This window comes from Hyperolius riggenbachi, chromosome 4 (assembly GCF_040937935.1).
Source record: "Hyperolius riggenbachi isolate aHypRig1 chromosome 4, aHypRig1.pri, whole genome shotgun sequence".
Classification (NCBI taxonomy): Eukaryota; Metazoa; Chordata; class Amphibia; order Anura; family Hyperoliidae; genus Hyperolius; species Hyperolius riggenbachi.
This window is the reverse complement of record NC_090649.1, coordinates 333,808,225-333,832,423: the sequence shown is the minus strand read 5'-3', so window position 1 is coordinate 333,832,423 and position 24,199 is coordinate 333,808,225. Positions and strand designations below refer to the sequence as shown.

General features: G+C 42.5%; 1 protein-coding gene across 5 annotated transcripts in view; it reads left to right on the top strand.

The window, feature by feature from the left end:
* The first annotated feature begins 6,026 nt into the window (after window positions 1-6,026).
* The window catches only part of ERMARD (ER membrane associated RNA degradation), a 153,615-nt gene continuing 135,442 nt past the window's right edge, over window positions 6,027-24,199 (top strand). For 3 of the 5 annotated variants that reach the window (XM_068231840.1, XM_068231841.1, XM_068231838.1), the window contains exons 1-2: window positions 6,027-6,107; window positions 15,594-15,747. In XM_068231840.1, the coding sequence (XP_068087941.1) occupies window positions 15,594-15,747 (154 nt within the window). In that variant the 5' untranslated portion in view covers window positions 6,027-6,107. Of the gene's footprint in view, window positions 6,108-6,157; window positions 6,279-15,593; window positions 15,748-24,199 lie in introns of those variants that run through there. The other 2 variants (XM_068231839.1, XM_068231842.1) reach the window with 2 other exon arrangements.

The following is a 24,199-nucleotide window of genomic DNA, read 5'->3' as shown; positions in this document are numbered from 1 at the left end:
TTGAGTGGCCCATGTGGCCCTGACAGGAATAACAGCTCTCAAACGGCATAGATTTCCATCACCAAGGTCCGGAAGCGGTTAAAAACTATCTTCAGCATAAAGAAGAACAAGGAATCCTGGAAGAGATGGTATAGCCCACAAAGAGCCCTGATCTCAACATCGAGTGTGTCTCGAATTACATGCAGAGACAAGATGGTCTGAGGCAACCTACATCCACAGAAGATCGGTGGTTGGTTTGCTGAGATAACTAATAACCTGCCTGCTGAGCAGGGCCGGTTCTAGCTCCAGTGCGGCCCTCCTGACCACCCCCTGGCCACTTCCATCTCTGTGCTGCTGTAGGTAGACTCAACCTCAGTATAGATAGCCAGATGTGCCCCAGGATTAGGTAGCCTCCCCATCAGTATAGATAGCCAGATGTGCTTATGTAGGGTTAGGTAGCCTCCCCCTTAGTATAGATAGCCAGATGTGCCCCCAGGGTTAGGTAGCCTACCCCTCTGTATAGATAGCCAGGTGTGCTCCCAGATAGCCAGATGTGGAGTCCGTTTGGGTAAATATTCATGGTGGAAAAAACTTTTGCCATTTGCTTATTGGGGTATGCTACAGGCCTCCACACAGGGCCGAGGCATAGGCTGGAGAGGCTCCAGCCTCAGGGCGCAGTGTAGGAGGGGGCGCACAATTCATTCAGCTGTCATTCCTAATTGTGTTGGAAGCAGAAAGAAATAAGAAAAGGGGATACATAGCAGTGACTGCAAGCTAGATAACTAGATATTAAGGTGTTGGGGAGGTTGTGGGCCCTGTGGCACCTCTTAGTCTAATTGCAATCAGTGTGTGACGGCTGGGGTGGCAAGGATGGAGGGGCGCACTTTGGTGTCTCAGCCTTGGGTGCTGGAGGACCTTGTCCCGCCTCTGCGCTCCACATACTGTATTTATGAAGCTGCAGAACTGCAATTACTACAGCAGATTGAAAAAGCTGCAAGTAAAAATGAGGTCATAGTTATGGGTGACTTCAACTTTCCAGACATTGACTGGAATATTGAGGCTACCCATTCTGGTAAAAGCGGCAGATTTCTGGCAACACTACAGGACGGTTACCTAACTCAAATGGTAACGGAACCAACTAGGGGGAATGTGTTACTGGATTTGATCATTTCAAATAGGCCAGATAATGTATCAAATGTGCAGGTTCAAGAACATTTTGGAAATAGTGATCACAACATGATCACATGATAACGTTTGATCTAGTGACTGATATCGGTCACGGAGCAACGGGACAACTAAGACTATGAATTTTAGAAAAGCAAAGTTCAATCAACTCAGGCAGGCACTAAGTTTGGTGAACTGGGATAATGTTCTACAAGGGAAGGACAATGAATGGAAATGGCAAACTTTTAAAATTATTCTCAATCAATATTGTAGTAAATCCCCTATGGAAACAAAACGTTTAGGAATAAAGAAAAAAAAAGGCCTCTATGGATGAATAGAAAGGTTAGAGATAAAATGAAGTGAAAAAAGAATGCCTGTAAGGTCCTGAAACAGGAGGGGACCAAGGCAGCATTAACCTTCCTGGCGGCTCGGGCTATGCCGCGCAGGAGGATATCTCTGCCCCTGGTGGGGCGATTTGCCCCATTTAAAGTGCTGTGCGCGCAGCTAGCACTTTCCTAGCCGCGCACACAGCTTGATCGCCGCCGCTCTGCGGCGATCGCCCGCACGCAGCGGCTGAAGAGGGCCCCCCGCCAGAGCCCTGCGCTGCCCGGACCAATGAGTTCCAGGCAGCACTATGGGCTGGATCGGAGGCATTTGACGTCATTCCGATCGTCGCCATGGCGACAGGAGAAGCCAAACAGGGGAACGCGTTATATACGCGTTCCCCTGTTTGCTATTGATGCCGGCGACAATCGCACTAGAGGGTCACATGCGCCCTCTAGTGGTGTTTCATGTAGCTACCACTCTGGTAGCTTTACATGAAACATTAAAAAAAAATTAAAAAAAAAAATTGATTTCTGCCTATGTGGCAGAAAAAATTAACCGCCAGGAGGGTTAAGCAATTATAAGGAGTGCAATAAAAGTCGTAAGGAAATAAATTAGGCTGACAAAGATTGAAGCTGAAAATCAAATCTCTAGGGATATCAATTCTAACCCAAAGAAGTTTTACAAGTACATCAACTCTAAAAAGAGAAAGGTTGACTGTATTGGATGAGGGTGGGATCTCAATGGTGGATGACCAAGGTAAGTTATTAAATGCTTTCTTTGCTTCTGTCTTCACAAGGGAAGCATCACTGTTGCAAATTACAGATGCAGTAAGGTCTCAATCTTCCAATTGTAATATTAAATACTTAACGCAGGAAGAAGTGAAGGCAAGACAAGGTACCTGGCCTGGATGGCATACATCCTCGGGTCCTAAGAGAATTAAGTTCAGTTATCGATAAACCCCTTCATCTTATTTGACGCTCTTTCAACTGGCAGAGTTCCAGTAGATTGGCGTACAGCCCATGTTTTCCCAATATTTAAGAAGGGCAAAAAATCTGATCCAGGAAATTATAGACCTGTAAGCTTAACGTCAGTTGAATGCAAACTATTTGAGGGGTTACTAAGAGCTACAATACAAGGCTTCATAGTAGAAAATAGTCTTATTTCTCAAAATCAGCATGGGTTTACTAAAGACAGGTCCTCTTTGACTAACATGCTCAGCATTTATGAGGTAGTGAACGCTAATGTGGATATTGGGAATGATGTAGATGTGATATACTTGGACTTTACAAAAAGGCCTTCGACACTATTCCCCACAAAAGTCTGGTGCAAAAGTTAAGGATGCAAGGACTGGGGAAGAGTCTCTGTGCATGGATAGGGAAGTGGCTAATAATGGACAGAAAACAAAGAGTTGTAGTCAATGGATCTTATTCAAAGTGGGTGACTGTTAGCAGTGGGGTACCACAGGGGTCATTACTAGGTCCAGTACGCTTCAATTTATTTATGAATGATCTAGTAGATGCAGTAGAAAGCAATGTTGTTTTTGAATCTGATACAACATGGTGCAGAATCATCAACTCTCAGGAAGATAGTGACATATTGCAACAGGATCTGGATAGGATGGCTATATGTGCACATAAATGGCAGATGAAATTCAATGTTGAAAAATGTAAAGTCATGCATTTTGGTCGTACCAATGGTCTAGCACCATACAAAATAACTGGGATACAGATGGGGATATCAATCTTGGAGAAGAACTTATGAATACTCATCGACAACAAGTTAAATAATCGTATTCAATGCCAAGTCGCTGCAGCTAAAGCGAATAAACTTTTGGGATGCATTAAAAGGGAAATAAAAACTCGAGATGCTAGCATAATATTGCCCGATTAACTCTCTAGTAAGGCCACATCTGGAATATGGAATTCAGTTCTGGGCACCACATTACAGGAAAGATATTGCAGTTTTAGAGCAGGTGCAGAGACGAGCAACAAAATTGATACGTGGGATGGAAGGTCTCACTTATCAAGAAAGGTTAGATAAACTGGGTTTATTTAGGCTGGAGAAAAAAAAATACATCAGAGGGCAATATAAAAGCTTGGCGGATGAGCTTTTTTTTGCCCCTATGCTTTCACAACGGACTAGAACACATGATCTGTGCATGGAGGAAAAACATTTTAGAAATTTATTTAGGAAAGGGTTCTTTACCGTAACAGTGATTAAGACAAGGGTCAGGTACCTTTTTGGCTGAGAGAGCCATAAATGCCACATAATTGAAAATGTAATTCCGTGAGAGCCATACAATATCTTTCAAAATGGGACAGTGTGCATGCACAGCAGAGGGCTGTCCCTGTTGCTATGGTGATGTGTATACAGTTGATCCGCCAGGCAGGGGGAGTGTCAGGCACGTCTTCAGCTTCTCTTGGATTACAGCAACATCAGCAATTTCCCCGAGAGCCAGACAGGAGAAATACAGACTAACAGCTTGTACAATTAGCTAGCTGACTTGGGGGTTGATTCACTTTGTAGGACGAGGACAAGCTCCCCTGCAAGTGACAGACAGCCTATTGGGGCAATCAAAGTGCAGGGACCTGACAGGGTCCAGAGTGGGACAATTGGAGCAGCTGTTTGTTTTGAGGTAGCACGAGTAAGTTAGTGGTGCATGCTACAGCAGTAGCGTGCCTACTTGGAAAAGTTTACCTGCACTGCCACACTAAGCTGCGCTGCTTGAGCAGTGTAGCTTAGTGAATCAAACCCTACTGATTTGATCCAGGGATTTTATTTGATTGCCATCTGGAGCCTGGAAGTATTTTTTTTCCCTTTTGGGGCTCTGGATCAACAGGGATATGTGAGTGAGCAGGCTGGTGTTGTACTTTATTTTCTGGTTAAACTTTATGGATGGATGGATGTCTTTTTTCAAGCCAAATAACGATGTAACTATGTAGCTTACCCTGTGTGTTGCTCAAAATTGAATGTTGCTACCATCAAGCTCCTAAACCACCACCGTTCGAGCAGTATCTTCCTACTGGCGCCATCAATTTCTAGCATATCCAATCAAGTAATTGAATCTGCTGGATATCCACGGAAGATATCAGCCAGTGTATGGCCACCTTAAGGTGCCCACTAATGGTCCAATTTCTACTGAAAAATCATTTGAGCGATCAGATAATTCTGATTGAATGTGATCTGATTGGTTGTAAATAATCTCTGTTGATGGGCACAATCGATTACGAACGATTTTCGGCAAACCAAAATTTGGATTTCCTTGTCGATTGTGACAGATAGGAAGCAAAGATTGGTCCTTGAATGTAGTGAACGATGTATTACAATGTTTCACTTCCGATCAGAATTGTCTGATTGCTTGAACGATTTTTCGCTACAAATTGTATAGTTAGTGGCCACCTTTAGGCCACATACACACATCAGACCATAGTCTTTTGAAAATGAAAGATCACAGACCAATCTTACCACCCTTCATGTAGTATGAGAGCCATACCTACACAGTCTATTCTATGGAGCTGAACTCCACATCAGAAAAAACTCTTTGCAAGATGCTGCACACACAGATGCTGTACAGACACAAAAGATCAGTATCTGCAAAAGATCTGTTCCTAGTAAAAATCCATTCCTGCAAATTGCAATGATAGTCTATGAGATCTGCAGATCATCATACACACATGATTTAACTGACACTCATCTGCAGATCAGATCCACCAGGATGGATTTTCAGATCTGCAGATGATTGTCTGATCTGCAGATGAATGTCAGTTAAATCATGTGTGTATGATGATCTGCAGATCTCATAGACTATCATTGCAATTTGCAGGAATGGATTTTTGGCAGGAACAGATCTTTTGCAGACACTGATCTTTTGTGTCTGTGCAGCATCTTGCAAAGATTTTTTTCTGATGTGGAGTTCAGCTCCATAGAAAAGACTGTGTAGAGTATGGCTCTTATACTACATGAAGGGTGGTAAGATTGGTCTGTGATCTTTCATTTTCCAAAGACTATAGTCTGATGTGTGTATGAGCCTTTAGATTGTGAGCTCCCGTAAAGAACAGTTAGTAACATAAAAGGATTTAGTGTATGATGTCAAGTTCTGCAGAAAATTGGTTAAACAAATACTTAATAATAACAAAAGTATATTTTTATAATCCAATTATTAAAATCATCGGAATGAAAGAAAAAAAATGATCAAAATAAGCTGCTCTCCACTGATTTAATAGGGTATGAAACAGTGTTATCCCAGGGTATCACAGAATTCATCTAAGTTATTATTATGTAATACTGTAATACCGTAACCATTTTGCCCACTTCATAATGGACTTGTCATATCGCACTACATTCAAGTTCATTTGCTAACATAAAACGCTACAATTTCTAGTCATGTACAGAGATCATTATACATTACTATATTATGTTGCGAACGTTCTTGGAATGCAGGAATTAGAACCATACTTGAATCATGCTAAAATCTAAACAGCTTCCTTAGCACGAAATGTGTCATGGTAGTACCTCCCTCTATTCACGTTGCTCGATGCTGTAATGCGCATGTGCAGTATGGGGAGGCGGGATACGGGAAGTCCGCTTCATCATCTAGGAAAATCAGTGGTCATGTTTGCTGCCGCTGCCGCTGCGAGGTATGGACTGCAGAGTTTCGTGTATTGCTTGTAGCTATGGCAATGAGAAGCCGGTCATTTTGATCTGATGTTTATGTCTTGTTATATAGCGTTCTCATGTTCTGCTCAACATCGTAAGCTGCTGTCAAGTGAAGCATATTTTTTTTTTTTTTTTGGGTGAAGCTTTTGCTTGTAAGTTTATTACCTCCGTTGTGATTAAATACTACATTATTGGCGATGTTTACATATTGCTAATATGCATTTATGTAGTGCTAATTTCTTCACATTGCTTTAAAAATAAAGTACAAAACCTTATATCTGTGACTGTCCTTCATAGGAGTTCTCAGTCTAATGACTATTATAGTTTTTAGGTACCCATGCGTGCATCTGTTTCCCTCTGATGTGGGAAATTGATTAATCCAGCACAGTTTCTAGGCTTATGGGAGCTAGTCTACTTTAGGGGACCCACCACAAATCCCCATAGACACTTTCACCTGGGCTGCAAAACGGAACAAATGTCTTCCGTTTGCTTGTTTAAACCTCCACAAGCCTTATATCCCTGGGTAGCTAAGCATGTCCTCTAACGAATTTTGCGGTTTCGGTCAAAAAAAAGTTGGAACTGACTGTACAGGAGCCGCCGAACGGCCGCAATTTCGGGTCCGTCAGCCATCTTTGTTCTGCTCTGCAGGTCGTTTCTTCCTCCTCATTGGAGGGGATTGTTGGGTGGGGGCGTGCCAGCTTCTGTCGGCAGCTAACGAACCCTCCAATGAGGAGAAAGAAAGGACCTGCACAGCAGAAGGAAGATGGCCGACGGAACCGAGATTAAGGCCGTTCGGCGGCTCCTACACAGCCCATTTCAACTTTTTTTTTGACCGAAAACCTCACAGTTCGTTACAGGATATGCTTACCTATCCGTGGGTATAAGGCTTGTGGGGGTTTAAACAAGGTGAAAGCGGACATTTGTTCCGTTTCTGCAGACCAGCTGAAAGTGTCTATGGGGATTTGCGGTGGGTCCCCTTAAGTAGACTAGCTCCGGGAACTGAAGTGAGAGGGTGATATGGTGGCTGCCATATTTATCTCCTTTAAAGAGAACCTGTACTGAGTAAAAATATTTAAAATAAACACATGAGGTAACTTCAAATGAACATTACATAGTTACCTTGCCATCAGTTCCTCTCAGAAGCTCACCATTTTCTTCTGACAATAATCCCATCCAGTTCTGACAATATTTTGTCAGATCTGAAATATATCAGTTGCTGTCAGTAAAATATCAGTTGCTGTCAGTTATAGCTGAGAGGAAAACTGATGTACCAGGTAATGTCCATGTTTTCCTATGGCTCAAGTGGGCGATGTTACATTTTAACTGTGTGCTGACCAGAAAGCTGTTATGGGGTAATGGCTATTTTCAAAATGGAGGACGGAAAATTCCCTTGATCATAGTGAACAAATAGGACGCGGGACAGGAGAAAGACACTGAGGAGTAGACTACATGGAAGGCAAGTATGACTTGTGTATGCTTATTTTGACTTTTATTTTCAGTACAGGTTTTCTTTAAATAATACCAGTTGCCCGGCTGTCCAGCTGATCTATTTGGCTACAGTAGTGTCTGAATCACACCAGAAACAAGCATGCAGCTAATCTTGTTAGATCTGACATTAATGTCAGAAACCCCTGATCTGCTGCATGCTTGTTTAGGGGCTATGGCTAAAAGTATTAGAGGCAGATGATCAGCAGGATAACCAGGCAACTGGTATTGCTTAAAAGTAAATAAATATGGCAGCCTCCACATCTCTCTCACTTCAGTTGCCCTTTAATAGCACCCAGTTCAGGTAGCCACATGTGGCCCCCTGTATAGGTAGCCAGTGGAACCCCCAGTATTGCATAGCCACAGAGAACCTCCCAGTCTAGTTAGCCAGAAAGGCCCTCCCCCCAGTATTAGGTAGGCAGAGAGACCCCAATGTATGTAACCTGGCATCCCATCTAGTTGGTAACAGCCCCACCTGAGATCACTTAAGCATTACGTGATCACAGGCAGAACTGTTACCCATGTGATGAGATACCTAGGACTAGGAGCAAGAGGATGGGAGGCATGTGGACCCTGGAAAGGATCCCTAATATCCGGTATCGGTGGGGATTGCCTGATCCTGGATACATGTGCTTGAGCAACTGGCCTATGTAGCACAAACCTCCCCCCCCCCCCCCCCCTCCAAATACTTAGATATTAGGCATGCAAAATCCCTCTTATCCCTCAGGCATGCCGGTTAGTTAAGACTTCTGGTTGCCTGAATTCCGGATAAAGGGTTCCGCTGGGTTCCAGTGCGTTGCCTTGCCGCCTTTCAGAAAAAGGCCTCTACCTTTTATATCATATATACCGTAGAAAAAGCCAGGACCATTTTCGGCAAAGAGGCAGATCTATGCATCAGAGCCAAGCTGAAACGGAGTTCCAGTGAATCTTATTAAACAGACATGTGTTGGGACAGTCTACTTTTAGGCCTGGTGCACACCAAAAACTGCTAGCGGATCCGCAAAATGCTAGCAGATTTTGAAACGCTTTTTCTTCTTTTTCTGTAGCGTTTCAGCTAGCGTTTTGCGGTTTTGTGCAGCGGTTTTGGTGTAGTAGATTTCATATATTGTTACAGTAAAGCTGTTACTGAACAGCTTCTGTAACAAAAACGCCTGCAAAACCGCTCTGAACAGGCGTTTTTCAGAGCGGTTTGCGGTTTTCCTATACTTAACATTGAGGCAGAAACGCATCCGCAATCCAAAAAATGCCTCACCCCGGGAGGATTCGTTTCTGCAAAACGCCTCCCGCTCTGGTGTGCACCACCCCATTGAGATACATTGACCAAGCGGATCCGCAGCCGCAAGCGGCTGCAGAAACGCTGAAAAAGCCGCTCGGTGTGCAGCAGCCCTTAGGGCTAGTTCACACTTAATTTAAAAACGTATCTGTAGCTACGTTTTTTGTCCCGGACGAAAAACGTAGCCACGGATACCAATGTTAAAAATAGGAACAGCACACACTCAAGTTAAAAACGTATCCGCGTGCGATCCGCGGAATACGTTTTTAAACCCGGAACGCTGAGTCCGGACTTGCAGCATTTTTCACGGACCCGTATACACGTACGGGTAGTGAAAATCAATGGGGAAACGGGCCTCCCTCTTCACTGACATTTTGGGACACTGGAAACGGATCAGTTTCCAGTGTCCCATGGTGAAGGAGGGGGCCGCCATGCTGAAGGGGGTAGCAGCCAGGACGGGGGGCTGCGGGCAAAGCGGCGGCCAGGGGGGGGTCACATCCCCCCCCCCCTTGCTCACCTGGGTGCCCCCCGTCCCCGCTCCCCCTCCAGCTCGCATATAATGTAATAATTTGTACCTAATGAAGTTCGGCGAGCCGGGCACTTCCGCCCACACCGCTCGCCGTCACTTCCTGCGATGCCGCCCACTGAAATACAGAGGGCGACATTGCAGGAAGTGACGGCGAGCGGTGTGGGCGGAAGTGCCCGGCTCGCCGAACTTCATTAGGTACAAATTATTACATTATATGCGAGCTGGAGGGGGAGGGGGGACGGGGGCACCCAGGTGAGCAAGGGGGGGGGGGATGTGACCCCCCTGGCCGCCGCTTTGCCCGCAGCCCCCCGTCCTGGCTGCTACCCCCTCTAGCAAAAAAAACCAAAAAACGCAAGCGGATCCAAAACGTGTGCTGCAAAAAAGGCAGCACGGATCCGTTTGCGTTCCGGGTTTTGAAAATCGGAGCCCGGACCGCGGATGCGTCCCGCACCCGGAGCTAGTGTGGCCCTAGCCTTAAGCATTAGCTTATCTCTGTTTTTTTATGACCTAGGTAAGACTATATGTAGAGGGTGCAGACAGGAATCGAGAGCCTATCGGGCCCTTGGCAATCTAACTGTGGGTACATCTAAAGCTATGTACCCATGTTGCAATTTTCCAGGCGACCGGCGATTTTTTTTGAGTGCCGAGCAGTCGTTTCCGAGATAGCGCAACGTGGGTACAATCACACAACAATGCAAACGCCACTTAGCGTCGCAATAACGACCATCACATTGGATCGCTAAGATCCCCCGACAACTCCGGTGCAAAGTACTACGATCAATTGAAGTCTCGTTCGCTCCTGGCGTGTAGTGTTGTGTGATGTCGTGCATACCCGCCAGAAGGAAGAATCGTCGCTTGACTGCCGTTGTGTGGTTAGTAAGGGGCTTAACAGTGATGTGCTGGTACTCCTCAGGAGAATGAGGGGTTCTTCCTCTATTACACATTCTTCATGCATGATCGGAACTAGGTTTACAGGCGATAGTCAACTCTACATTCAATGTGCACAACATTCTCAGTGGATTCACAACAGCTCTGCAGGGAGTGAATATGTATAGTACTAGTGTGTAATTTAATTTGCAGTCACCTACCCCAAATATAACATCTCAAATTAATTGATTTCATGAGCAAATGGAGTGCATGTATTTGCATACAAAATTTGCAGTAACCTGCATCAATGCAGAGTTAGGTCCCATTCACACTCGCAAAACACTAGCGCTTTTGCTAGTGTTTAGCTCTGGCGATTAAGGCGAATAAAATCACCATTCACACTTGGCGATTTTTCGTGATTAGCGCTTCTATAGCACTTAAACGCGATCGCCGGGAAATCGCCTGAAAATGGTGCAGGATCCAAATTTGCGTTTGCCGATTTGCGTTAATCGCCAGCGATTAACGCAAATCGCCCAAGTGAGAACGGGCCCATAGGGTATTATAGCACTAGCGCTTTAAAAAGCGCTAGCACTTGAGCGTTTTGTCGAAATCGCCGGCAAAACACTCAGATGTGAACGGGGCCTAATTTTCATCTCATTGACCATCTCTACTAGTGACACAACTACACATCAGGCTTTATTCTTACAGCAGAGATGTTATTATATATCAAATATTCCTATATTATATATGTATATCTGATTTTAACAATATGGTGACTGCTTTATTATAGCCGAACAAATGATTTGTTTTTTTGATTTGACATGTTTTTCATTTTTGTGGACCAAGCAGTGCTAATACTGTGTATACAAATTATCTATGATGACTATCATCTGAGAAATAGAATATTTTATTATACTTTCTTTTTTTAGATTCAATTTATCAGGAGTCAGTGAATTTTTTCTCGACTGCAGATACCCAAAAATTGCTGCGACTCCTCGACTCCACAGCTCTGGCTATACCCCATAGATTAACCACCACTTCTGGTTGACCTAAAGTTTCCATCCTATTCCATCAATACTTCAGAACGATTTTAAGCTAAAATCAGTTAGAATTCAACATGATGGTGCAATAGAGTCCCAGCAGATTTGATCACTTCCAGGAATCAAATGGGAAAATTGATGCATGTATGGCCTGCAATAGCCTAATATCCCTACCATAGTGGGGTCAATATTGGGGTAACAATTTAACTTATCGATATGTTTTTGGAAAGGAACTGGGGTGCCTAGAACAGATCTATGCAATCCCCCTAATTCCACACAGATAATGTACATACCATGGCAAGAATGATATCTTCTACACATCATTGTGCACAATTCATATCACAAACTGCTGCTAAAGGTGCTAATCCCTTATCCCTACCATAATGATAGTGCAATATCCATATTATAGTCTAGATCCAGGCAGATCGTTCAGGAACAGCCTTATCAGTCCGCACTACAGTCTGCTGAAAACCCGCCCAGCGGGAGGTGCGGACGGACCCATTGTTGGCTGCTGTCGTGCATGTGTACGCACATTAAAGGAAGCTACACACTACTAGATGTATGCTTAATCAGGTGATTGATCGATATCTTCCTGGTTTACCTAGATTACTACATGCACCTGATAAGAGCTCTACTGCCACTAGTTTTGTACCCCACAATTCTGTCCAAAGCATTGCAATATTAAACAACTGTCCTTGCCCAAATGCAGAGTGTGTTATTTTGAAGTGGAAGCAGGGGCTTAAAACATGGCAGTGCTGGCTGTGCAGCCACACGAGGGCCCCGTGACCTCAGGTGCTCATGCGGCTGTAGATTCACATTGCCCACTAGGAAGCTGTGATAAGGGGGCATACACTGCAGGCCCCTGAATTGCAGACTGGCAAGCAGAGCAAAGTCTTTGGAGAGGTAAATCACCTGCTCCAGATCTTTCCTCATTCTTCTCCTGTGGTGTTTCTCAAGCATGTATCAGCAGGTTATGTGATAAGAGATACCACTGGAACCATAGAGACATACAGTGATGGGAAAAACTATTTGCCCCCTTCCTGATTTCTTATTCTTTTTTGCATGTTTGTCACACTTAACCATTTCCGCCGCCCAGACGTGAAACTCACGTCCGGGCGGCTGCTTACCTGCGCTCCCGCACGCGATCGCGGGCGCGTCCCTGTGGTGTCCCCCGGTAGCCCTGGGATCAGTGAAAGGGAACATGGTTCCCGATCACCGATTCCCTGTCCCCCGCAGAAAAACCGAAGCGCTCACCCGGGAGGCTTCAGTTCTTCTGCCCGTAAAGATTTCCGCATCCCCCTTGTACTTCCGCTTAGCGAGAAGTACAAGGAGGGTAAACAAAAACGAAGGTGGCCATCTTGTGGCCAAATAGTAAAACTACATCTACACATTTTTTACAATACAATTTACACATCTAACAACATTAAAAATAAACTGTTTATGTCCCACACCAAAATATTACACAAATACATTTTTAAATGGGAAAAAAAAATTACAACTAAAAAAAAAAACGAACCATAAATAGTTACCTAAGGGTCTGAACTTTTTAAATATGCATTTTAAGGGTATATACTACAAACATTTTTTAAATTATAAGCTTGTAAATAGTGATGGACGCAAAACGGAAACAATGTACCTTTATTTCCAAATAAAATATTGGCGCCATACATTGTGATAGGGACAAAATTTAAATGGTATAATAATCGAGACAAACGGATAAATAAAATACATAGGTTTTAATCATGGTAGCATGGACTATTTTAAAGCTATAATGGCCGAAAACTGAGAAATAATGAATTTTTTCAATTTTTTTTCTTATTAATCCTGTTAAAATGCATTTACAGTAAAGTGGCTCTTAGCAAAATGTACCACCCAAAGAAAGCCTCGTTAGTGGCGGAAAAAACAAGATATAGATCAATAAATTGTGATAAGTAGTGATAAAGTTATTAGCGAATGAATGGGAGGTGAAAATTACTCTGATGCATAAGGTGAAAAATCCCTGCGAGCTGAAATGGTTAAATGTTTCTGCTTATCAAAAACCGTTAACTATTAGTCAAAGATAACATAATAGAACACAAAATGCAGTTTTAACCACTTGCCGACCGCACACTCATACCGTGCGGCGGCAAAGTGGTAGCTGGAGGACCAGCGACGCAGATCTGCGTCGCCAGGTGCCTCCCTAATTAATCAGGAAAGGACGCTCGCACGAGCGGCCATTTCCTGTTAGATCACGGAGCGGGTCTCCGTGAATAGCCTGCGAGCCGCTGATCGCGGCTCGCAGACTAAATGTAAACGCAGGAGACATCTGTCTCCTTTGTTTACGTTGCAGATCGGCGATCCCCGGCCAATCAGCGGCCGGGGATCGCTGCCATGTGACAGGGGACGTCCTGTCACAGGCTGCACAGGACGGATAGCGTCCTGTGCAGCCCCGATCACCAGGGGGGACAGGTAGGAGAGGGAGGGGGGAATTTCGCTGCGGAGGGGGGCTTTGAGGTGCCCTCCCCACAAACCTCAGGCAGGCAGGAGCGATCAGACCCCCCCTGCACATCATCCCCATAGGGGGGGGGGAAAGGGAGGCGATCTGATTGCTCTGCCTGCAGCCTGATCTGTGCCGGGGGCTGCAGAGCCCTCCCAGCACAGATCATAAAAAACAAGTGGTTAAATGATGGTTTTTATTATTTAGTGAGAAAAAAAACTCAATCTGCATGGTCCTGTGTGGAAAAGAAATTTTTAAAACTGCATTTTGTGTTCAATTATGTTATCTTTGACTAATAGTTAACGGTTTTTGATGAGCAGAAACATTTTAAGTGCGACAAACATGCAAAAGAATAAGAAATCAGGAAGGGGGCAAATAGTTTTTCACATCACTGTAGACTTTGGAGAAGGACAGAAGGAACATCATGTCACTGGAGTGTAGACAGGTAAGTTATCTCTCTGCAGATTGCTCCACTTGCCACTCTGCAGGGGGAGGAGACACCTGGCTACCTAATACTATTTGGGGGTCACATCTGCCTACCTAGTGCTTTCTGGTGATACACAGGACTACCCAATACTGCTAATGGGGGGCACCTCTGTCTACCTTATAGTTTGTGTGTGTGGGGGGGGAGGCTCACAGGACGACTTTCTAAAGCCTGGTACACACACAATGACATTTTCTGGCAGATTTACTGTCAGATCGATTATTTCCAACATTTCCAACCTGATTTCCGATCAATTTTATGATTGATTTTCCATACAAGTGAATGGAAAATCGATCAGAAATCAGATCGGACATGTTAGAAATCATTGATCTAACAGTAAATCTGCCAGAAAATAGTCATCGTGTGTACCAGGCATAATACTGATAATTGTGGGATACATGTGGCTACCTCCCCAGAATCCCAACCAACTCTCTATTTCACCTGCAGTGGTATCTTGTGCGGGGACTATCTTACTCTTTCACTGTCCACCAGATGGCCTTCAGCAATAATTGATTTATGATAATCAGTGCAGCAGTTGTATGCTCCCTATTTAAGTACCCCATGCTTTTTAAAGAAGTTGTCAAAGCCTCTAGAGGCAGTACCATTCACCGTCTGAAAGCTGCTACTGTACACCAATAAACAATCTTTTTCTTTGTCATTAATTGGATGCCGTTACATTTCAATTGGTAGTGCATATGCTGCACTATGTACATAATCAATCAACTGTTCAACATACTGTATTTTATACAGAAATGCAAGGAAAATGCTTTGAAATAAAAGATAACTTGGAAAAGTCAGAGTACATTAATCTGTGGTGTTTTCACATTTTTGAGTAATCAGTCACCCATCAAGAAATGAATTGGAATTAATATTTAATTTCATTGTCTCGTGTACCAGGCCTTAACATGAATTTTAATCTCCCTTCCCAACCCAAATCTTTAGTGACGTTACTAACCCTTGATACTACTGATGCGTGCCTATTGGAAGAAATCATCTGAAGAACTGCTTCTTCAAAGCTGGCACCCAAATGGCCTGCTGCTAAAAATCACTCTACACCATACCAGTTGTGTTTACACAGTCCCTTATTGATTATTTATTGATTACTGACTGGCCAGCATTGATTGGATTTTGTTTTCCTAGGTACCAGGTTCAAGCTACAACACCTTTTATCTTCAAAAATGCACCAATGCAAATTAATGTACAAAGATTCTTGTGTGTATAGTTCTTTAGTAGGCCAAGCCTTTTGAAAGGTTTATGACGTAACAACGAGGCAATAAATATTAAAAGAGAGTTAATGGATGTTTTTTTTACAGATGCTGTCCACATGTCTGTCACCAGGAGTCTTCAACATGGTTTGTGAGCTTGGCTTTGAGATCCAGGACAATATAGATATTTTAAATATCGTAAGCAAGGACAATAAAGTATGCTGGGACACAATATGTGACAAAGTATGTCATCTATCTTCAGGTAATAAGTTAGAACCACACATTATTTTTGCTAACATATTGACATATTGTACATAGTTTTTGGAGAAGTTGTGTGGCTGCCATTGGTGGCCAGCAGTCAGATCAACCTTATTTTAAAATCTGCTCCCTGATTCATTACTGCAACCTGTTTTCCACAGTAAATTTTAACTGGGATTGATTACATTGCCTTTCAAGGTCATTGATGGGATTGCTGTAGCACCAGCTAGGAAGGTGACAATACAGAAATCTTTCTATTCACCCTTGAAGATTTAATGTTTTACTGTTGACTCGCAGTAAAACTTTGTTTTACATTGACCAACAAAAATAGACTCTTTTTTTCTGCTAAAACAAAACAAAGTTGCCTAATACGAATAATCCATACTCAAGCCAAAGAAGAGAATAATCAACAAACTTTATTAGAAATGTATTCAAACAATTATAAAATGTATAAAAATACATAAAACATCTACCTGCATCACAAATAATGGGTGAATGCCAATTAATCGACCCTGATAAATAAATACACACTAAATCCCAGAAATGAATTGAGTATAGAGATTGGGCAGCACGGTGGCATAGTGATTAGCGGTCTCACCTTGCACGCTGGGTCCCAGGTTCAAATCCCAGCATGGTCAATATCTGCAAGGAGTTTGTATGTTCTCCACATGTCTGCGTGGGTTTCCTCCGGGCACGCCAGTTTCCTCCCACATCCCAAAAACATACAGAGAAGTTAATTGGCTTCCCCCTAAAATTGGCCCTAGACTAGGATACATATGCTAGACCATACATACATACATACATAGACATATGACTATGGTAGGGATTAGATTGTGAGTCCCTCTGAGGGACAGTTAAGTGATAAGACAATATATACTCTGTACAGCCCTGCATAACATGTTGGCGCTATATAAGTACTGAATAATAAATAAATTAAACAATATTGCATATCCTGCACAAATGGAATCAGATGTAGGTATTTGTCAATAAATCAAACATCAAGTCCCCACACATTATTTGTCTTCAGGAAACTCATTTAATGGGCTCTCGAGCTCTATTACTTAAAAAACCCTGGATTTCCTCATATTATCTCGCTTACTTTTCCTCTTTCTCAAGGGGAACAGCTATTATGATAGCTAAATCTCTCCCTGCCCAGATTTCTGAGGTTAGAATTGATCCCAATGGGAACTTCGTCATTATTAAATATATTATAGATGGTAGGCCTTATATTGGGATCGGTTTATGTCTCACCTCCCTTTAATGCTCAGGCACTGGACCGCCTCTCTACTAAGCTTCATGCATTTATGGATGATCCGGTTATGCTCATGGGTGATTTTAATGCTATACTTGACCCAGCATTGGACAGGCTGAATGGAGCTGGTAGACCATACACTCCCTTTATTAAATGGCTATCTCAATATGACCTTCAAGACATTTGGAGGTGGAAATTTCCTGATTCTAGAGAATTCTCCTGCTATTCAGACACCCATCAGACCGTGTCCCATATCGATCTATGTTTGGGTTCTAAAGACATACTTCCCCTTGTGGATTCTATAGAATGCCTCCCCCATGGTATATCGGACCACTCGCCTCTTATTTGTCAGTTATATCTACCGGGTCATAAATCCCCCTCGATCTGGAGACTCGGGTCCTGCTGGCTCGAAGATGCGTCTATACTAGAAGATTGTCGCAGAGATATGAATGCTTATTGGCATATTAATCAGGGGACGGCGTCCCCTCTAATATGTTGGGATGCCAGTAAGGCAGTACTTAGAGGAGCTTTTAGAGCTTCACTGTCCAGGATGAGACAAAATATCACTGCCTCCCAAACTTATCATGAAAGGGGGATGCAGGAGGCCAAAATGCGACTAGTACAGCACTCCACTCGGGAAAACTACGTTAAGTGGGAAGTGGAACGTAGAAAACTGGAGATACTTCTTCTTGACAGGACCAGTCTAAGTAACATTAGACAAGACTCTACTTTAGCGGTTGAGGCCGATATTGCGACTTCGTATGAGTCCTTGTGTGGAGCAATCTATATATATATACAGTTCCCAATCAGGGAGGAGGAACCTCGCTTATACAAAACACCATCAAGGTGTATAAAGCCATGCGTAAATTCTTGGGTGAACCTACTGCCCCTATATCTCTCAGCTCCCCTTTATGGTATAATAACAATCTCCCCGAACTTCTTTCAGTTCCTGACCCACAATATTGGACCCAACATAATGTGAAATATTTGCATCAATTATTTACGGGGGAAACTTCAGAGATTTCTCTGAGTTGCGAGAGGAGTTTGGTCTGCCTAGGCAGGCTTTCTTCAGGTACCTACAGCTTAGACCTGCTGTACAGGCCCAGATTGGCCTGACAGTAGTGGACTTGACCCCTTTGAGCTTGGAGACACTTTTACTAAATAAAGATAGGACTAAACAGATATCTAAGTATTATAACGTTTTACTGGCCTCTTCAACTACACCTAAATTCGAGTCTACAAAAAGGAAATGGTCTGATGTGGTTGATGACATACAGGATGGGGACTGTCAAGACTTCTTAGATACGTATCATAAAACTACTATTGCAGCATATGATAGATTGATAAACTTAAAGTGGCTACATCAGGCCTACTTGTCCCCCATGCGACTGTCGCGAATGGGCCCTCTTCATGATGGGCGCTGCTTTAAATGCGGGCAGGAGCAGGCCAACTTCCTGCACTGTGTATGGTTTTGCCCCCAGGTTAATAATTATTGGAAGTCAGTCATCCATTTTTTAAGAGACACGTTGGGCCTTCCCGTTGTCCATTCGTTTAAAGTCTGTATGCTGGGAATGACACAGGACATGCCCTGCAGTTCTGGTAAGAAAGTACTCATTAGAATCCTGTTGTTCTATTGCAGAAAATCTATTACTCTTAAATGGAAAAACAGTAATCCTCCCAATTTGAATGATTGGAAGAGATTGATAAACCTAGCACTCCCATTGTACAAGTTAACGTATCAAGCACGTAATCAACCAAACATTTTTTCTAAGATATGGTCATGCTGGATTGACTCCATGGACACTGTAATTCCAAACCTGGACATTAATGCCTCTGTTCAAGACCTGATCCTGGGTTGAGCCACACATGTAACCAAAGCCTCCCTTTTTGCTGTCTGCTACATAAGAGTCTTTTTGTAGTGTTCACTCTACCTTGTTGATGCTCATGAATATATTTCTACCATGTTGTATAATTATAGCTCTTGCCTATGCCATGTACTGTAATGTAACCTAAACTGCATCTCGTTGGGGATTGTTTTTGTTATGTTTCTCTTTTCGCTCTTTAAGAGCTGTTTCTTGAAAATAAATATTCTGTTTAAAAAAAAATATCAAACATCAAGTGCTCTAACGGTAATTTATGAACACGTAAATAAATAAATAAATTAAATGCTAATAATGAACATGTACATTAATAAATATTCTTGTGCAAAATTAATGGACATATGAACAAATTCATGAATGTTGAATGCATTAGGTGCTGCAATGAATAAAAAAAATACAATATAAATAAATCTGTAGTATGTAAACAAAAACCAAAGCTGTAGATGTGAAATACTTGGACTTTGCTAAGGCCTTCGACACTGTTCCCCACAAAAGTCTGGTGCAAAAGTTGGGGATGCAAGGACTGGGGAAGAGTGTGTGCTTGGATAGGGAAGTGGCTAATAATGGACAGAAAACAAAGAGTTGTGGTCAATGGATCATACTCAAAATGGGAGAGTGTTAGCAGTGGGGTACCACAGGGGTCCAGTGCTCTTCAATTTATTTATTAATGACCTAGTGGATGCAGTAGTGAGCAATGTTGCCATTTTTGCAGATGATACAAAATTGTGCAGAATCATCAACTCTCAAGAAGATAGTGTCATATTGCAACAGGATCTGGATAGGATGGCTATATGGGCACATAAATGGCAGATGAAATTCAATGTTGAAAAATGTAAAGTCATGCATTTTGGTCGTACCAATGGTCTAGCACCATACAAAATAAATGGGAGACAGTTGGGGACATCAAACTTGGAGAAGGACTTAGGAGTACTCATCGACAACAAGTTAAATAATCGTACTCAATGCCAAGCCGCTGCAGCTAAAGCGAACAAAATTTTGGGATGCATTAAAAGGAAAATAAAAACTCGAGATGCGAGCATAATATTGCCCCTGTTTAACTCTCTAGTAAGGCCACATCTGGAATATGGAATTCAGTTCTGGGCACCACATTACAAAAAAGATATTGCAGTTTTAGAGCAGGTGCAGAGACGAGCAACAAAATTGATACGTGGGATGGAAGGTCTCGCTTACCAAGAAAGGTTAGATAAACTGGGTTTATTTAGTCTAGAGAAAAGACGCCTTAGAGGGGATCTAATTAACATGTATAAATACATCAGAGGGCAATATAATAGCTTGGCGGATGAGCTTTTTGTCCCTAGGCCTTCTCAAAGGACTAGAGGACATGAGCTGCGCATGGAGGAAAAACGTTTTAGCCATGTATTTAGGAAAGGGTTCTTTACAGTAAGAGTGGTTAAGATGTGTAATGCATTGCCACAGGAAGTCGTTATGGCAAACTCTATACCTGCATTTAAAGGGGGCTTAGATGCTTTCCTTGCGTTGAAAGACATCCATGGCTACAATTACTAGGTTATGCCTAATGATGTTGATCCAGGGATTTTATCTGATTGCCATCTGGAGTCAGGAAGGAATTTTTGCCATTTGGGGCTAATTGGACCATGCCTGGTGGGTTTTTTTTCGCCTTCCTCTGGATCAACAGGGGTATGTGGGGGACGGGCTGGAGTTGTACTTTGTACTGGTTGAACTCGATGGACGTATGTCTTTTTTCAGCCAAAATAACTATGTAACTATGTAACTATGTAACTGACGATGATCCATATAGGCATGATAAAATATCTGCACAAAGTATGGACCATGACACAAACTCATTTAAATCACTTTATAGAGATTTATTCCCACTTTGGAAAAGAAAAGTCTACGGCCCTTATTCAATTCACTTACCGTCCTGAGTGGTAACCCCGAGTCAGGCTCAGGCTGGAAATCTGCAGCACGGAGCGGAGCTGACTCGTGGTAGTCCCTGGGAGGCATTTTCAGAGTCTTTCCACAGTGGGATCCAGATGCTGGAAGCCATTCTTCTTCCGGTCCTCAGAGGCTCTCGATCCCTCTAGTGAGATCGCCGTCTGTCATCTTGCAACCTCACTATAGCAATGCAGTGCCGCCCGGTGGACAGAAGGAGAATTGCAACGCTGGATCCAGGGGTGGTAAGTGCAGGCAGAGCCGGAGTAAGGTCCTCCGGCACCCAAGGCTAAGACACTAAAGTGTGCCCCCAAATCCTCCCACCCCAGCCATCACACACGGATTACTATGAGACTAAGAGGCACTACAGGGCCCCCAATTCCCCCCCAACACTTTAATCTCTAGTTATCTGGCTTGCAGTCACTGCCATGTATTCCCTTTTTTTTTTATTTATCTCTGCTTCAAACACAATAGAGGAATGATAGCTGAGTGAGTTGTGCGCCTCCTCCTACACTGCGCCCTGAGGCTGGAGCCTCTCTTGCCTCGGCCCAGCCCTGAGTGCAGGGTTACCCTGAGGTGTGATTTTTTTTTTTTCCCCTGCTCTTGGGTCTAATAGCTTGTGAAAAAATTTGCAACACTTTTAGACACTCAAATCCAGAAATAATCCTACCGTCAGGGAGGTTAAAGCACACCTGAACTGAGAGGGATATGGAGGCTGACCTATTTATTTCCTTTTAAGCAATGCACATTATCTGGGTATCCTGATGATCCTCTGCCTCCAATACTTTTAGCCATAGACCCTAAACAAGCATGTCAATCAGGTGTTTCTGACTGCGTTAGCCACGTGCTTGTTTCAGGTATGAGTCAGACACTACTGCAGCCAAATAGATCAGCAGGATGCCAGGTAACTGGTATTGTTTAAAAGGAAATAAATATGTCAGCCTCCATATCCCTCTCAGTTCAGGTGTACTTTAAGTTTTCTCTTAGATGATCATTTTTCATCTTCTGTCTAAAACAACTTTTCAGCACCCTGCAGTTGAAAGTTCCAAAAACAGGTGAAAATTTTTATAGCATAACTGTAGCAAAGCTTTTGGTACATGGGTAAGCATAACTCGTGGTACTTTGCTGCAGTAGTCCTGCTAATATTGCCGGACACTGTCTCCAAATGGCAATGTTACCGCTAGTTAGTATATCAGGCCCTACAGTGGTTTGCAAAAGTATTTGGGCCCCCTTGAAGTTTTCCACATTTTGTCATATTACTGCCACAAACATGAATCAATTTTATTGGAATTCCACATGAAAGACCAATACAAAAAATTGTATTGCATTCAAATGCATTCAAGTCATTAAAGAAAACCTCACATTGTGTAACACATCACAAAAACCTATTGAAGATGACCTGGCAATGGTATTTCACACCAGAGAAGATTGCCAAATTTGATAGTAAAACATCCAATCTCTGCTGGAGGAACTGTAATCAAACGGGTTCTATAACTCATATATTTTGGCACTGCCCCAAAATTCAAAAACTTTGGGATGAAGTTAAAAACTTCCTCCAAACATTGCCTGTATCACTCACCTCAATCCCACCTGCTATGGCCTTGTTACATCTTGGGACCATGGATTTGCCTCCAAAAGAAAGGCTGATCCTTAATCATAAGGGAGGTTGCAGGGATGTTCATCGCCACCAGAATACTGATAGTAGAAAACTGGAAATCTAACATACTTCCAACCATAGATGAAATCCTTAAAAAGGTGGAATTCAATTTGATAGCTGAAAAAAACCTGTGCCACCAGATGTGGTAACTTACGAGCCTTTCTGAGTAGAGCAAGCCTATGGCCTCTGATATACACAGATTCTAAATTCATAGAATTCTAGATATCACTTTGTCCTCTCACACTAAACCCAAATCCAACTACTTCCCTGCTGAGGTGAGAAAACTTCTAAAATACTATAGACCTATTTACCATGTCGTGAACAGCTGGTCCTGTTGGACTTAATGTTGTAATATAGTTTAGTTTAGTTTAGTAATTAATTAGATTCCAATATATTAACAGTACATATTGACTTGGAAATCCAAGCTAGATATATCAACAACTAAGAATATGATACATCACTCACCATAAATAAATAAAATAGTATACTTGCTAATCAGACATGGGTGCCTGTGGTGTGGCCTCTGGGATCTCAGTAGGGCGGTCCCAATCCCCCATTTCCTGGAGAACCACACCCAGGATAACTCATAGAACAAACAAAACTGCTTACTGGTGAGCAACTATGGTTGAATTTTTCAAAGTTATGTATACAATTAAATTAGAACATAAGTTCCATCGACAAGGTTTAAGATGTCAATATTTTATGTTTTTTTGCAACAGTCAAATCCGCATTCAAGTACGCATGCCTACAATTTGTTTTCAAATATACATACATACAATTTGCATGAAAATACGCATGACCCATATATTATATGCATCATAATCCACGTACGCATACATACAATTTACATGATAATACGCTTGACCCCTAAATTATACGCTTTATAATCCGCGTATATGTGAACTATAAATTATTACACATGACCACATAAATGTCTGTATGATAAGTTGCATCTAAAATGAGTTATGTTCTCAAATGTACGCACACAATTAACATTAATAAACGCGTATTAAGTCCAACTGTAGAATAATATTAGTGAATGATGCGTATCTCAGACAACAAATAACTTATTTATTAAAACAAATGTATACAACATATTGTTATATGTTAATAACAAAATGTGAAGTTAAATATAATATGTTGCAAAATAAATGTCATGGGATGTATTAAGGTCCTATTAGAATGTAATTCTATACAAGTTATGTAAACAGTTACACATGTTGATATGTCATTAATTTGACAAATGTTGACTAAAAATTTTCCAATAAAATTTAGTGAAAGACCAATACAAAGTGGTGTACACGTGAGAAGTGGAACGAAAATCGTACATGATTCCAAACATTTAAACAAAAAAAAATAACTGCAAAGTGGGGTGTGCTTAATTATTCAGCCCCCTGAATCAATACTTTGTAGAACCACCTTTTGCTGCAATTACAGCTGCCAGTTTTTTAGGGTATGTCTCTACCAGCTTTGCACACCTAGAGGCTGAAATCCTTGCCCATTCTTCTTTGCAAAACAGCTCCAGCTCAGTCAGATTAGATGGGCAGCATTTGTGAACAGCAGCTTTCAGATCTTGCCACAGATTCTCGATCTGGACTTTGACTGGGTCATTCTAACACATGGATATGTTTTGTTTTAAACAATTCCATTGTTGCCCTAGCTTTATGTTTCGGGTCGTTGTCCTGCTGGAAGGTGAACCTCCGCCCCAGTCTCAAGTCTTTTGCAGACTCCAAGAGGCTTTCTTCCAAGATTG